Genomic DNA, 13,892 nt, shown 5'->3' with positions numbered 1-13,892 from the left:
ATTTTCATGAAATTCAGCACTTATAAGTATTTCACGATGCTGATGAAATCTAAAATATTTTCAAGGCATGAGCACCTCCGGTTTTTCCGGAAATGACGTCAACTTCCGTTTTTCAAATTAGAACACCATTTTTTTATTGCAGAAATAGATTCCTTAGAAAATTTCAAGTTATTTTGATGTAACATTTTTCAGTTTTGGTTGGAAAATTCTCTCTGAGCGGGAAAATTCGAAAAAAATCGAAAATAGAGCTCCGCTGAAACAAGAATAACTTCGAGGTTTTTGGATGGAAAATTTTCATTTTTGGGATTTTTCAAGATGTAAGATTGATGTATCCACTTTAAAAATCGAAATCGCGATTCACGATACAGGGGGTGAAAAAATCGCTTTCAAAGTTAGGGATGACAAAATCGTGAAAAATCAATTTTTTCGAATTAATTTTTTTATGGCAGATATTGAATCTACGTTAAAAAATGATGTGGCAGCATGGTTCAAATAACAGTTCCTGAAAATTTCATCTTTTTGGCGTTAAGGGAAAAGAAATAGCTGAAAATTCAAGACGAAAAACAGTTTTTTGTGAATAACTCAGAAAATATCCATTTTAGGGCAAGGGTGTGATGCATACACTCACATCATTTTTTAACGTAGATTCAATATCTGCCATAAAAAAATGGGGTTCTAATTTGAAAAAATTGATTTTTCACGATTTTGTCATCCCTAAATTTGAAAGCGATTTTTTCACCCCCTGTATCATGAATCGCGATTTCGATTTTTAAAGTGGATACATCAATCTTACATCTTGAAAAATTCCAAAAATGAGAATTTTCAATCCAAAAACCTCCAAGTTATTCTTGTTTCAGCGGAGCTCTATTTTCGATTTTTTTTTCGAATTTTCCCGCTCAGAGAGAATTTTCCAACCAAAACTGAAAAATGTTACATCAAAATAACTTGAAGTTTTCTAAGGAATCTATTTCTGCAATAAAAAAATGGTGTTCTAATTTGAAAAACGGAAGTTGACGTCATTTCCGGAAAAACCGGAGGTGCTCATGCCTTGAAAATATTTTAGATTTCATCAGCATCGTGAAATACTCATAAGTGCTGAATTTCATGAAAATACGTTCAGTAGTTTCCCGTATAAATATGGGTGAGGTTCCTCGTGAAAAACCCGTTATACGCTTACGTGAAATACACCGTACAAAAGAAAAGACATTTCAACACCTCGCATCCCCATGATTTCAACCGACCATGATTCTCCGATTTCAAACTTCTACAATTTTCAAAGTGACTTGCACTCCTAATGACAATAAATAAATCACCTTTAGGTGTTCGTGGCTGTCGTGGCATTAATCTCGAAAATCCATGCTTTTCACCCAATCAATTGTACGTAGTCTGATCCCCTGCTTACAAACTCTCAACTTTATTTGTATATGCGACAGACAAGACAAAGAATGTTGTTCACGAAAAACGGCACTTCAATGAAAAAGACGATTTAAAAAAAATTAGTTACGTAATAATAGTATATGTATGTATAGATATGTACCTGCCCAATCGATTTTTTTTTAATATAAGGTTCGAAACTAAAACGTTTTGCTCTGTTTATACTATTCTTACTTGATTTCTATCTCCCCTTTGACAATTACATAATTACTTAATATTTCCTCACTAAAGTAGGACAGCGTTTGCCGGATCAGCTAGTATAAAAATAAATAATCAACTACGATACTTACCTTCAGCAGGGCAAAGCAGAAGCTCCAGAGCGATCCCAAAGAATCCCACCCCTTTTATTCCAGGTAGTCTTGATGCTTTTTCGATGAAATGACGCATTTTCCAGATGTGTCTGCCAATAAAAACTGTTATAGTAAGAAGGGTTCCCAATATTAGCCATTGGGTACTACTAAAGATGGAGCCTGCATCTACCTTCACAGTTTCCATTGTTTTCTACCTGTAAATATTTAGTTATGTCAAAATACGCAACACCAACGTTATATGAAAATGGCGGAATCGAAAGACACTTTCTTTTTATACAGGGTCTTCATAAATACATAATTGTAACATGGTAGTGGCGTCAATTTTATATTAAGGTCGAGGCGCCTTGATACGAAGTAGCTTTTAGTACCACAAAACCAACTCCGATGGTGAGTACAATAATTTATAAAGACCCTGTATAACATAGAAATCAATATCAATGCTAACTGTTGCGGGAAATTCAGAAAAATTTCGAGATTTTGAATTTTACTCAAGAACAATATTCGTCTTCGAAATCAACAACAACAATCTCAATGTATTTCTCATTGAGTGGACTATTTCTTCAAATCGACCTCCTAGATTTCAACACAGTTCAGGGCACGTAGTGTTACCACTAGATGTTGAATAGGATTGTCATTGAGAAAATTATCTACGACGGCATATCTCAAATTTGGGACACCAAATTTTTTTAATTCAAAATGAGCGCAATTTGAAATACTTATCGATCTATCAAGCATATTCACTATAAACAATATCTTGGATTTAAGTACTAAATTCATTTAAAGCTGGAGACTCGCGCTGTACTATTTATAATACGAAAATAGAATGAACATTTGCCTACACCATATACATAGAGGAAGGATTGAGCATTCCTGTTATCAATATTGAGAAAGCATAAAAAACGTGTCTGAATACTTAAAAAAAAGTTTTTGAGTCTGAGACACTTTACTTTTCTCAATTCTTTTTTTGTTCAGGCTTTTTGTTCAGTTCAAATTTGATTAATTTTGTATATTATTTCATAATGCTTATTCTAACCTTCTACTTATGTTGAAATTCTTATCTCTTTTATTGGGTTACACACTGTTATTTCTATTATTTGATTATTATTGTATGAAAGGATGTCACCCGTTTATTCCATTGAATAAATCAATATGAAAGGTACTTTCGGCGAAATGCGAGTTAGTTCAGTAGAGTTCTGAATAGAGTCAAGAAAACTGTGAATCCCGAAGAGTTACAAACTGCAAAGTAGTGTAATTAAATTAGTGACTGCGTAACTGAATTAGAGTTAGTCCTCATTCATAATTTAGTGTAATAGTTGTGTAAATAAAAAAGAAGATAATTCAATAAATCTAGAGAACGTTACCATATTTTCTTTATCGAACACCTAAGAAAGGGACCCATCTGATTGGCAGAAGGCGTTCACCTGATTGCCATCTGCTCATTAGATTGGCCCCTTTCTTAGGTATTAGTTTTTATTAATTTCTTATGAACTCACTATGAGAGTCTTAAAGTCCTCTTTTATTTTTAGGATCTTCCAACCTGACTATTGCATTGTTCCTATCGAGGTCTACTTTTATTGCATTCTCTTCAACTTTCCTTTTTTTTATACTGAATTTTATTAAAAAAAAATATGATTCCACAATTGATGCTACAATTGAGAAAGAATTAGGAGCAATAGTCTTTGCTGTCGAAAGATTCAATCATTACTGTTACCTAAGAATAGTCGAAATAAAATCCGATCATAAACAACTAGTAAATATATTAAAAAAATGTCAATAGAGTATAGGACTATTTTTCAGATTGTTCAAATATAATCTGAATGTAACGTATTATTAACCAGGCAAGCACATGCTGATAGCAGCGATTAATAATTTCAGCGAAATTGAAGATGAAATTTCGGAAATTTTTTCTGAAGGGTCACATAGGAATCAATAAATGCGTAACTACAGCTGAGAAATGTTTCTATATGCCTGAAATTAGTAGAGATATAGCAATATTAATTTCAAGATGCGATATATGTGAAAGGTTCAGAAATAATAATTCAAAACTGCCAATATTACAATCTTCTTTAACTAACAGCCTGTAGGAAGAAATAGCGAACGAAATTTTAACCTTTTAAAATAATAATTATTTAGGCCCGGTAGTTCAGTTCGAGATTAAAGATAATCCTGAACTAATTTTGACATTTCCGTTCAATTCTGTCAGGTTAATCTAGAATTAACTTAAATCTCGACTTAATCCTGATCTGAACCACCGGGCCTTATTGGAGCCGAAGCTTGAACTCAAAAAACTAAAATCCTAGAATATAACTCAGATATTTGAAATCGCGATAGTGAGTTCTGTAGGACTCATGGATCTCCAAATATTTCCAGATATACCAATATTAAGCACTCAGTTACGAATACAGGATGTTTCACCGGTGTCGCGGATCCAGATTACGCTTATGCAGTGATATTTTCAGTTTTTTATTTACGTGAAATCATTAAAGTCAGTTGGGGCTTTATTTTGAAATTTTTTCTGAATATACAGGGCATCTTAGGAAGATAGTAGGAACCAAATATATGTTTTTTCTTATGAGATACCCTATATTTTACAGCAGAATTAGGAAGCATGGTGAAAATATGACTAATTTCACTTGACATATCATCTCATAAAAATTTGATGTTTCTGTTTCGTGAATTTGAGGGTCTCGGAAAAAAGTCCAGTATTCCACAGGATTTGAGGCATATCCAAAATTTCAAGCTGTTTTCAAAGAGAATGAAGCAATTCATTATTAAGAATATAAATTGTTTTCGATATATCAGTTAAAAAGCCCCTATTGTAATCAAAAGGGAGGGAAGATGAGAGGATTAAAATTAATTGTTCGGTTGTACGACTGTCTATATTATTTTCTAATCATGCACAGCACAACTCTTCAGGAGTTAGGTGCAAGATCAAACAACTTATCTTAATCATGTTATTTACTGTATATGTCGGAGTTGTTCAATAAATTATTTGATTTGATTTGATAGGATTTTGCAGATGACACCACAGCTCTGAAGAGAGCAGCATGTAAGACCCTTATTGAACAGTTGATGGGGAGTATTCACTTGTCGATGTCTGAATGGTTTTTCAGTAATCAGCTCGAACTAAATGATACGAAAACTCACTTTTTGTACTTCTCTTTGAGAGAACTTAAGGGTCTTAATACGTCCGACTCGGCGAATTTTCATGGCGTCACGGTAAATTCTGAACTCTCCTGGATGCCTCATATTGATAGGATCTGTACAAGTGTATCTTCTAGTTTGTTTGCGCTAAGGATTTTGGTAGGTACCAACACAAAACGACTTTTCAGTTTGCAAAGAACATCGATCAGGATATTGAGTAATTTTGGATATAGAGACGATTGCAAAGATGCATTTAGGGAAAAGAAAATACTAACTGTCCCTTGTTTGTTCATGTTGCAATTCATGTTGTATGTAAGAGTTCATATTGATGAATACCGGCGCACGGAGATGTGCATGAATACAGTACTCGTCACAATGATAACGTGTACACTGATTTCCATCGTATAAACAAAATGAAGTGTGGCGTATCATTCTATGGTCCCAAACTGTTTAATAAATTGCCAACGTGAGGGGTCTGGCTTTTAATAAGTTCAAGAAAACAATTAGAGATTATTTGTGTAAAAAATGTTATTATTCCTTGGATGGAGTTTTTTTCAGATGATGTGTCAGATAATAATGAATAATAATAATATCTTATGATGTATTTGTTTGATTTGACGTATGTAAACACTTTTGTGTAATGGCATGAATAAATTATTCTTTTCTATTCTATTCTATTCCATGTAAAACAAAACGCGCCTGGCAACCTCAGAGGTGGTGTGGAAAAGATTGTATTTTTTTCTTCATTCTACACTTTTCTGGATTTGGATATAAAATATTCGAAATACTTGCCAACAACATTAGTTTGTCGCAAACAATTTCCTGCTTCACGAATTTTTAATATCTGTCTCGGGGGAAGATGATAATCACAAATGGCACAGCCATTGTGAACTCAAACCAAAACCATGGATTAGGCCTACAGGGGAAACCATATAAAACAAAACGCGCCTGGCAATCTACCTCAGAAGTGGTGTGGAAAAGATTGTATTTTTGTTCTTCTTTCTATACTTTACTGGATTTGGATATAAAATATTCGAAATAGCAAAAAGTAACATTTTTTCCAAGCTCGAGAAGCTGGCTTGAAAGTCCAGTCCAATGTATGAAAAACATAATTCGGGATTATATAACAACAATGAAATATAGAAAAACAAAGAATTGTAGGAGCAGGAGATGAGAGACCCTTACAGGGTTTCGATTTTCTCGTTTCATTTTAAATGTTTATAATTTCTTAAAAAGGTGACTTGAATTTGTTCGATATTTTTCTTATTCAACGATTTTGTTTTGTTCTATAATTCGGTTTCGGCTTGACGTCGATATCTTGGTCGCCCTTTATGGACTGCACCAGGTTAAGGCACGAGAACTGAGGCTTCTCAGTAATGAATAAAGTGCTGTTCAAATGGTCATAAACTCATCATAAATGTATTCACTACAAAATACTCTCTATCTACCAGGCGCGTGGGTAGCCTGAGGGTGTGAATCAACAGTCTCTGTAGTTTCATCCCGCGCTCATTTTGTTCGAACCCAGCCGAGCATGTCTGAAAACTTAGTCCACTACATTCGTAGTCGGATTGGTCGAAGAGATGTCTCGGGGGAAGATGATAATCACAAATGGCACAGCCATTGTGAACTCAAACCAAAACCATGGATTAGGCCTACAGGGGAAACCATGTGAAACAAAACGCGCCTGGCAATCTACCTCAGAGGTGATGTGGAAAAGATTGTATTTTTGTTCTTCATTCTACACTTTTCTGGATTTGGATATAGTATATTCGAAATAGGAAGAAGTAACATTTTCTTCCAAGCTCGAGGAGCTGGGTTGAAATTCCAGTCCAATGTATAAAAAACCATAATTCCGGATTATATAACAACAATGAAATTAGAAAAACAAAGAATTGTAGGAGCAGGAGATGAGAGACCCTTACAGGGTTTCGATTTTCTCGTTTCATTTTAAATGTTTATAATTTCTTAAATAGGTGACTTGAATTTGTTCGACATTTTTTTAATTCAACGATTTTGATTTGTTCTATAATTCGGTTTCGTCTTGACGTCGATATCTTGGTCGCCCTTTATGGACTGCACCAGGTTAAGGCACGAGAACTGAGGCTTTTCAGTAATGAATAAAGTGCTGTTCAAATCAGTGGCGGCCCGGCAGGGACGGCAGGGTCGGCAGTGCCGACCCAAAATTTCGCGAGCAGCAAAAATGTGAATTCTCACTTGTGTAAAATAATAATGTATAAGAAATACTCCAAACATCACATAGCTCTCAATAAATTTCATAAAAATATTAGGTATATGATATCTGATATCAATGGAATATGGAACTTCTTTGAAATACGCTGTTTCAATTTAAATCCCTACTCGGTCCGTAGACAAAATACGCTCATCTCCAATCGAGCTATGAAGACAGCGCCGCAGATGCCTTCTCTAGCGACTGAGTGACCGACCATTCGTTCTGTTCATTCAGGTACGGCATGCCGAATCTGCATTGTAAACATATCGAAGGAGCGCTAATATCAATGAGTCAAATTGCTTCAAAATTGAATAATTTTTGTTGGAATTTCATTCGGATAACAATCAAAATTAGATAAGCCTCTTATTTAATGTTTTTTCCGCCAATATCCGATAGTTTCAGTTTCAAATAACAAATTACAAGAAATCGCTGTTATTTAAAACGAATTTTTATCGTATTTGTTAATTTTTATAAACGTGAGTGATGAATATATATTACTAATGAAATTCCGTCAATTTTTTAAGAACTTTTCAAAGAATAAAGACCAAAACTATGATGAAAGTTGATATTGTTGGCTTAATACTTCGAACGGTGTAGGACATATAGGTCCGGCAGGCAGCGACCCTGCCGACCCTAGATTGCCTCTTTTCGGTAACTCGAAGAAGGATCGTTCGGGATATCTCGATTCTATCGTTTGCGCTCGAGGTGATGTTAATTTCTCGCAATTCTCAATCTCGTTAGAATGCACTTTTGTTTGTTTTTCCAATTTTATTTTATGGATGAGCATTTTTAGAGTATTTTTATTTGTTATATATATTTTCGGTTCATATTTTCATATTTGTTCCGAAATTATGTTTATTTTTCAAGTGGTATGCAGGGTTAAAATAGTTATTTCTCAATCATTTTTTATTTTCCGGATAATCTTCAGAGATTATTGAAACAGAAACAAAAATTTTGGCGAAACTCCACTATGAAAAACTAACGCACCCAGTGCAGTACCTCATGGTGATGTGGAAACCCGCCTTTTACATAGGTATAGAAAATATTTGAAAAAAAAATAGATATAGATATATATCTGCCGACCCACGATAAATATGCTCGAGCCGCCACTGGTTCAAATAGTCATAAACTCATTATAAATGTATTCACTACAAAATACTCTCTATCTACCAGGCGCGTGGGTAGCCTGATGGTGTGAAACAACAGTCTCTGTAGTTTCACCCCGCGCTCACTGGGTTCGAACCCAGCCGAGCATGTCTGAAAACTTAGTCCACTACATTCGTAGTCGGATTGGTCGAAGAGATGACTCGGGGGAAAATGATAATCACAAATGGCACAGCCATTGTGAACTCAAACCAAAACCATGGATTAGGCCTACAGGGGAAACCATGTAAAACAAAACGCGCCTGGCAATCTACCTCAGAGGTGGTGTGGAAAAGATTGTATTTTTTTTCTTCATTCTACACTTTTCTGAATTTGGATATAGTATATTCGAAATAGGAAAAAGTAACATTTTTTTCCAAGCTCGAGGAGCTGGCTTGAAATTCCAGTCCAATGTATAAAAAACCATAATTCAGGATTATAAAACAACAATGAAATATAGAAAAACAAAGAATTGTAGCAGCAGGAGATGAGAAACCCTTACTGGGTTTCGATTTTCTCGTTTCATTTTGAATGTTTATAATTTCTTAAATAGGTGGCTTGAATTTGTTTGATATTTTTCTAATCCAACGATTTCGACTTGTTCTATGATTTGGTTTCGGCTTGACGTCGATATCATTCATGCATGAAACATCATGCCGCACGAAGGTGGAATTTGTTGTTCCCAGTGTTCTAGCAAAATAAATCGCTACGATGATTCGATACAATGTTATTCTTGTAAAAATAGTCATCGCATCAAGTGTGTCAACTTATCAATCGAGAGTTTTAATGAAATTCGTTCAAATAACGCGAATAATTGGAAGTGTGAAAACTGCCAAGTCAGCGTGAACGTCTTGGAATTCCAACATCAAAATACACAACAACTCCAACCAATGCTGGATTTGGTGAGAATCAGAGATGAAATTGTTGCCGAAGTTTCTGGCATATTCATGAAAGAAATTGTCTCATTGAAAAGAGATGAAATTGTTGCCGAAATTTCTGGCATATTCATGAAAGAAATTGTCTCCTTGAAAAATATAATAAATTCACAAAGTCAACACTTAGAAAAACTCACGGAAGAAATACGTTCATTAAGGAATGTTGAAAACCTTATCAGAGAACCAGTTGATAATCAGTGCGACAAGAAATCTGAAAGAACAGAACATCCCAGTGACTCACCTCCATCTGACGCACCGTCCGCATCGATGTTGTTACATGTGCCCCGTACTTCAGGTGATTCACGTTTGGATTCTCCGCGACACATCGAGAGATCGAGCGGAAATCCACCTATGGACAACGAGGGATCCTATGCTTGGAAAGTCGTTACAAAAAACGAAAAAAAAGGATGTTGAAGTACCTGCTGAAACTTCAAAGGTGCCGAATATTTCGCCTACTGAAGTCAAGAAATTGCCAAGAAAATCCAATAAGCCTCTTGTTGGAACACAAAAGACGAATATCCTCAGTGTGGTTCCAAAAAGAAAGTTCTCCCACCTCCATGTAAAGAGACTCGGCCCGGATACGACTGTTGGCGAATTACAAAATTATTTCCAACAACACGTTCAGGATGTCACCTGCGAAAAATTAAACTCCAAACAACCTGAGGTTTATTCCTCTTTCAAGGTGACACTGCCTGCGGAATTCCTTGACACAGTGTTGAATCCTGAGTTTTGGCCAGTGGGTGTCGCAGTTAACAAGTTTCTTCCCAGGCGACGTCAACAGGTGGTGCTGACCTAATGAGTAGGAATGAGCCTGCCACCAATATCTCCAGACAAAAATTAAGAATTCTTCAATTAAATGTCCAGTGCATCTCCAACAAATTAGCTAAACTTGAAGTTCTACTTGACGAAAAGAAACCAGATATTGTATGTATTTCTGAGCACTGGTGCACTGCTGATAGTGTACTGACAATGACCATCCCTGGTTACCATCTGTTCGATTTCTACTGCCGTCCCAGCAGAGAACACGGTGGATCGATGGTTTATGTGACGACTGAACTACAAGTAAAAAAATTATCCGTGTCTCAGTTTTCCGAGGAGACGCAATTCGAGGTATGTGGTTTTAAAATGCATACTCATGAAGTGCGACTGATAGTTCTCAGTGTGTACCGACCCGGCTCAGGTGATCTTGAAGTGTTCTTGGATAGAATGTCCCATACCTTGAACTATTGTTACATTAAAGGAGATGTGATATTTGTCTGTGGTGACCTGAACATTAATTTTCTCCAGAATAGCTGTCTTAGCCTTAAGTTATTTTCGGATTTCCTTGCTTGTTTTAATTTGCACTTATCATCAAAAGATCCTACTCGAGTTTTTACTGATGTAACGGGGCGTACGTCCATATCCAAAGTCGATTATATTTTGACTAACAACGATTCAGATTGTCACACAGCTAAGGTATTTGAGGCCTTCATTGGTGATCATCGTGCTTTGTTACTTGATTTTTTTGTGAATTTTGTAATGAACCCCAGTTTTCTGAGGAAAATTGGAGTTCATCTTAGTGCATTTTTTCGTTTTAAATTTCCGTCTTTGAAAATATTTTAATTCTCGAATATTCCGTACGTTCATTCCGACCGGCAGAGTAAATGTAAAAAACCGCTTATCTGTATTTCACGTTGTTTTTCTTACACGCCGCTGAAGATTTCGACGTTTTTCATCTGTTGATATGCGATAAACCGGAGCTGACGACGTTTTTCATTCTTGTCGCATTCTGGAATTTTCAGATTTTTACCGTGAGAGGGGATATGCCTATAAAAGCAAATTTTCCCCCCGCGACGGTCACTTTACTTTTCGACTTTTCGACTGTTACTTCAGTTCGTCGGCTGACTTTTGAATTTTACTTCAGTGCTTTCCTTTCGCTTGAGTATTATTTCGCTTTCTAACGTGGTTTCTAACTTCTAGTATAAATTCAGTTGATTTTCCGTAGTACTTTCGCCGTTGAGAATAATCATTTTGTGTTATTTGCATCAGTGCTTAGAATTAATTTTTTTTAGTTTTTCTTTTTTTAAATCCTTTGAGTTTCGAGTGCTTGAAACAAAGGAGGTAGGTCCCCGTCTGTACCGTTCAGTTTCTTTGTTAGACCTACGCCGTTACTTCTTTAACTTTGACACTGCTGTACTGTATCGTTTCCTGTTGTATTTTATCGTTCTTTACCCTGTTTCGCGAGTCTGACTTTTCCCTTCGCTATCAGTCATGGCGTGTTAACCCTTGGGGTACTGAAGGGAAAGTTCCGTCAACCCCCCTGTCCGCGTCATAAGTGTTAAATCCGAAATCTCTTCTTTTCTGTCAGTCATGGCGTGTTATAACCCTTGGGGCAGAGAATAAGAGATACCGCAAGTAGTCAGTGAAATCCCGTAATTGCGCTAAAAATAGACATTTTCTTCGCTGTCAGTCATGGCGTGTTAACCCTTGGGGCAGCGAATAAAAGTCTCGAACAGATCCGCCCTTATTGTGTTTCATTCCCGGAGAAATACAACTACACACCGATACCGTATAGCAAGTCCTTAGCATTCGTCAGTTCTGGTTGGCGCATTTTTATTGAACCGTTAATTTTTCACTACACCCGGTATAAATTTCATAAAGTGCTCGTGACCGGATAAGATTTCCCGAATGTATTTTCACTGATAGAATCACTCATATTTTATATCACACATATCTCCCTTTGACATGTGATTAGTTTCCGAAGTTGTGAATAAACGTTTACCTAGTTCGATTTTGACTTCTTCGTTGTCGCTACTACCCTAGACAACACCGAGCTCTGTCTCTGGCTAGCAGCTACCCTGGTAGGTTTGCTATTCTTCCTATTGAAAAGAATAGCTGGCGCTCGAGATTAAGGCTTCTCCGAGAAACGCACGTTACAAAATGGCGCCCGAGCAGGGACCGTGCAAAATCCAGTAGGAAACAACAGAGGTGAGAAACATTAACCGGACAGTGAGTGAATTCCCGAAACAGTGAGTAAAACCTAAGAACAGTGAGTAACTATTTCTTGAACCGAGAACTGTGAAAAATAAACTTGAACTGTGTTTTATTACCTGCCACTCTGTATTGAACTGTTATACTGTGAATTGAATTGGACTATATTCTGAAAATTTTCCTATTGTTGAAACCTATTGGAAATTATTTAATTATTCCTTTTGCCGATTACTTATATTGAGTTATTGAAAACTGAACTGTTGTTGCGCCGTTATATCAGTGAAAATTATTTCCGATTTCTTCTTATTTCTGATTAATTGAATTGAACTGTTTTAAATTTCGTATTGAGGGTGAGTGAATTTCCGAACATTGAAAATTTATTGTCACAATTGGTAAAATTTAATAGGTTTTATTTACCTATCGGTTTAATAGTGAATCACCTATTACCCTGTTGATAACTTGTCTACCTGCTTTTATTTTCTTTTGACCTGTACTGTTGAAACTTACCAATTATTTCTGATTTTTCTGAAAACTGAAATTCGATTATTGCGATTTATTTTCCGAATATTGAACTGAAAAACTGTTTGGAATTTAACCTGTGCGTTCTGGTGCGATTCGAATTTCGGGACATTTTCCGGACTATACGAAACAACTTGCGAGTGTGTGCGGTATTTCGCGAATATTTTCGGACTTTAGTGGGACTGATTGAAATTTTTTTTCGAGTAACGTCGGACTTGTAAAATTTTTAGTGTGATACATCGGGACTTAGATTATTTTAGTGCGCCGGGACTTGAACTTAGATTTTTTCTGATACGACGGGACTTAGACTTTAATTTTTTTTTGGGGTTACACCGATACCCACTTCGAACTTAAGTGAGTAGGTTAGCTAACGATTAACTCACCGGGTTGGACTTAGAACTTAAACAGATTGTGAAAGACATACCGAGTGTGAAAGATTGGTGCGTTCTGAATCGGACTTAGTTGAAAATAATATGTCGAACATGGATGTAAACCGGTTACTCAGTGATGAACTTACATACGAATTACAACTGAGAGGACAATCGATACCGGGTACTGTGATGACTAAACGGAGTCTACTACGACAAGTACTTCAGTCTAATGAACCTCTATTACCCCCAACATCATTGAACCCCGCCTCGGAGATTGAGATTTGCCAAAATAAACTCACCGATTTAGTGGAATCCCTTCAGAACTTCAATCATGAGAATGCGGCTAACGAATTTTCGCGAATTTACACCCGATTAATACACATTCAAGGAAGGCTGGACTTTATTGTTACTGCAGACACAGCACAGTTACAACTGGTTGGACAAATGGAGGCAACTACAGCTAAGGCATTGGAAACACTGAAGGAGCTACGTAAAAAGAGCAATCGTGAACAACCGCAGCCATCCGGCCGAGATCAGAGGTCTCTTATAGATGTGGAGGTGCCCAGTTCACCTGGAGTGTCACCGATCCAACCTGAGAGGATGTCAAGGGTCGAAACATCACTTATCGACTTGGGAGATGGTGTCGATCCTCCTGTAGCAGTGGATGTCTCACGTACTGGTACACCTGTAAGGAATCCAACATTAGAACAGGTCATGAATGAGACAAGACAGACATGTACAGCATTACTGCGACAGTTACCAGCGATACCTCTCACACAGTCACAGGACTGTGGGACAACAACACCTGAATGTCCGACACAGGGTAGATGGATTA

The 13,892-nt window shown here is 36.5% G+C and overlaps 1 protein-coding gene across 3 annotated transcripts in view; it reads right to left on the bottom strand.

Moving 5' to 3' along the window:
• LOC123320752 (cytochrome P450 4C1-like) overlaps positions 1-13,892 on the bottom strand; it is a 92,334-nt gene that overhangs the window by 40,021 nt on the left and 38,421 nt on the right. For all 3 annotated transcript variants that reach the window (XM_044908160.1, XM_044908161.1, XM_044908162.1), the window contains one exon: positions 1,725-1,939. In XM_044908160.1, coding sequence (XP_044764095.1) covers positions 1,725-1,929 — 205 coding nt within the window. In that variant the 5' untranslated portion in view covers positions 1,930-1,939. The remainder of the gene's footprint in view (positions 1-1,724; positions 1,940-13,892) is intronic.

This window comes from Coccinella septempunctata, chromosome 9, assembly GCF_907165205.1.
Source record: "Coccinella septempunctata chromosome 9, icCocSept1.1, whole genome shotgun sequence".
In the NCBI taxonomy this organism is placed as follows: Eukaryota; Metazoa; Arthropoda; class Insecta; order Coleoptera; family Coccinellidae; genus Coccinella; species Coccinella septempunctata.
This window is presented reverse-complemented; position numbering and strand designations above follow the sequence as displayed.